General features: G+C 51.0%; 1 protein-coding gene across 1 annotated transcript; it reads left to right on the top strand.

Annotated features, from left to right (window-relative positions):
* Positions 1–724: 724 nt before the first annotated feature.
* LOC114024857 (E3 ubiquitin-protein ligase Rnf220-like) lies at positions 725–2,603 on the top strand. The gene is made up of 2 exons (XM_027838069.1): positions 725–1,439; positions 2,444–2,603. The coding sequence occupies exons 1-2, from the start codon at positions 815–817 to the stop codon at positions 2,584–2,586; spliced, it is 768 nt and encodes a 255-aa protein (XP_027693870.1). The 5' UTR covers positions 725–814; the 3' UTR covers positions 2,587–2,603.
* Positions 2,604–2,905: the final 302 nt, after the last annotated feature.

The following is a 2,905-nucleotide window of genomic DNA, read 5'->3' as shown; positions in this document are numbered from 1 at the left end:
AATATCAGTTGTGGGGAGCTTCATTTGGGAAAAAAAGTCCTCGATAATCTATAAAGTTGCGGGTTTGTGTGTATATACACATCAATATTTATACTATACACATATACTTCATGTTGTCACCTGCTTACATACATAACATGTATCCATTTAAATTCACATAGCCATGACATTGTGCATGGGGTGGGGGGGGGCAGATAGGGAAGGGTGTAGGGTGTGTGTATGTGTGTGTGTGTGTGTGTGTGTTTGTGTGGGTGTGTTGGGGGAGGGCCGTATATGAAAAACAATTATAACTGCATCTGTTGCAGCAAACCAGCCCTGCCTTGGGTGGGTGGGGTACCAAGACAGAATCACTTTAAACTCTGGTATATAAGGTGACCTCATTTACCCAGGGAATATTGTATTTGGAGATTTTGTGTTTTTTTTCCTTGCTGGGCTCAGGCGCATTTCACCCGGAACGTGTAGGGACCAAAGTCAGCTACGCGTACATCACAGTAAGTTGTCTATTGATTTTTCTGAATGAAAACGGTCGGATGCTGCTGCTGCCCAGTGACTCCTGAAGCCTGTGGTGTCTGTTCCCCAAGCGCCTGGAAGCCAGGAGGATGGAGTTGCAATCACTCGGGCTTTCCCTTTTTTCTTTTCCCTGACCTTCCTCCCTCCCCCTTTTTTCTCTTTGATGTCCCTGCAGGTCTTGGAAGGGGATGATTCCCCAGTAATCTTCCCTGCCTCGACCCCAGGTGCTGCTCTGCCTCTCTCCCTCCCTCCCTTCCAGGGAAGACCGTTTCTTGTCTGACTCCTGCCATCGAAAGAGACTCCAATGGACTTACACCGGGCAGCCTTCAAGATGGAGAACTCATCCTACCTTCCCAACCCATTGGCATCCCCAGCCCTGATGGTCCTGGCATCGACAGCAGAGGCCAGCCGGGATGCCTCCATCCCTTGCCAACAGCCCCGACCCTTTGGGGTTCCTGTCTCCGTAGATAAGGATGTGCATATCCCCTTCACCAATGGCTCCTATACTTTTGCCTCCATGTACCACAGGCAAAGTGGGGTGCCTGGCACCTTTGCCAACCGTGACTTTCCCCCTTCCTTGCTGCACCTCCACCCCCAGTTTGCACCCCCAAACCTAGACTGTAGCCCCATCAGCATGCTAAACCACAGTGGCGTGGGGGCTTTCCGCCCCTTTGCCTCCACTGAGGACCGGGAGAGCTACCAGTCGGCCTTCACACCTGCCAAACGACTCAAGAACTGCCATGACACAGAGTCGCCCCACCTGCGTTTTTCTGATGCAGATGGCAAAGAGTATGACTTTGGGGCCCAGCTGCCTTCAGGATCCCCCAGCTCCCTCAAGGTGGATGACACTGGCAAGAAGATCTTTGCTGTTTCTGGCCTCATTTCTGACCGGGAGACTTCATCCAGCCCAGAGGACAGAAATGATAGATGTAAGTAGCAGTCCTGTGCATCCCTGTCCCCTTTCCCTTGGGTCAGCTTGGCCAAATGATGGTGCTCAACAGGTCAGTAGTGCCTCTGGCATCCCTACTGAAGAGACTTGCTATCTACTTGCCTGCCTGGATAGCTGTGGCGTGTCGGGGCTCCTTGTTACCTCTCTTCAGTGGGCAATGATAGATTGTGGATTGAAATGTATTCGTGCAGGCAGGCAGGCGGGCAGGGAGGTGGGCAGGTTCCCAAGCCACCTGCTGTGTTGTCCTTGTGTGGGCAGTATTCCTGGGGGGTTCTGGGCTCAGAAATGCTGGGGGCAGGGGGATAGAGGCTATGCTTGGCCAGGCTGTGGAAGGAGCTCGTGGGGTCCCAAGACCCTTTGCTGGCTTCCCCTTGGTTCTCTGGTCTGAATCATTTCTGGATCTCTTCCTATCAGGCCACACCTAGCAGTCAGTCTTTAGTCCACTTCCCAGCCTTACCTTTCAGCTGGGCATTGAATTGGGTAGACAGCAATGAAGGGCAAAGGTTGGTCAACACGGAAGTCTTGTAATAGTCGTATTCTCCTCAGTATCTTGAGGCTAGACAGCTAGCATATTTGTGGGAATGTCACGACAAACACAACAGCTCCTGAGGGTCTCAGGTGTGTTCTTGTGACCTTTAGTGCCCTCTGTGGGCACTGACTGCTCCTTTCTAGGGGCTGATAAACAGAATAGAGCCTTTGCAAGGGAGGGGCTGAATCCTCTGGTCCCTCGACTGCCCCGCCCCATCCCCACCCCCACCACCCAGCAGAACAGGACTCTCAGTTTAGAGCTTTGGGGTAGTATGGAGACAGAGTGGCTTTCTGCCAGCCTGGGGAGAATTTATGAAGCGAAGGGTTTTCTTTCCACCCATCCCTTTGTTCTTGGATTTTGCTTTGTTTTATTTTCTTAAGAAAACTACAGCTAAGGTTTTCTTTCCCCTCTTCTCTACTCTATTCCCTAACACCACCCCCCCCATCTCCTTACAGCCCCCAACATGAACACCATTTTTTTCTCTTCACTTTATGATGCCGGGGAGAGTAATAGAGACGTTGCAACTCTCTCCCCTGTCGGCCCCGCTTCCTCTGGCTGTCTCCTTGAATTAGGCACTGTGTTAACTTCCCAGCGCTAAAAGGCATCTGCCTAAACCCAGCGTACCTTTTCAATAAAAGTCATCATAAAATCAACCTGCCTTGTAAATCCATCGCTCTTTGGTTTTGAAATATGTTGTGAGTGTGTCTTTTATGTCAGCGTCTGCAAGCCTAGGACCTTCCCACTTAGGAAGAAGGCTGCTATTGCCGACAGCACAACTGTTAGCTGGGGCTTTCACTCACTTTTTCTCTAGCTCTTCTTTCCCCCTCTCACTTTCAGTGACTCACATCTGGCTGAGCTGCTGGCTCCTCTTTCACTCTGATCTGGCTCTCTGGGTAAGCCTGCCTTATGTGATATAC

Source organism: Vombatus ursinus, unplaced genomic scaffold, assembly GCF_900497805.2.
Source record: "Vombatus ursinus unplaced genomic scaffold, bare-nosed wombat genome assembly UNPS02014825.1, whole genome shotgun sequence".
NCBI lineage: Eukaryota > Metazoa > Chordata > Mammalia > Diprotodontia > Vombatidae > Vombatus > Vombatus ursinus.
The sequence above is the reverse complement of the archived record's forward strand: the minus strand, read 5'-3'. Positions and strand labels throughout refer to the sequence as shown.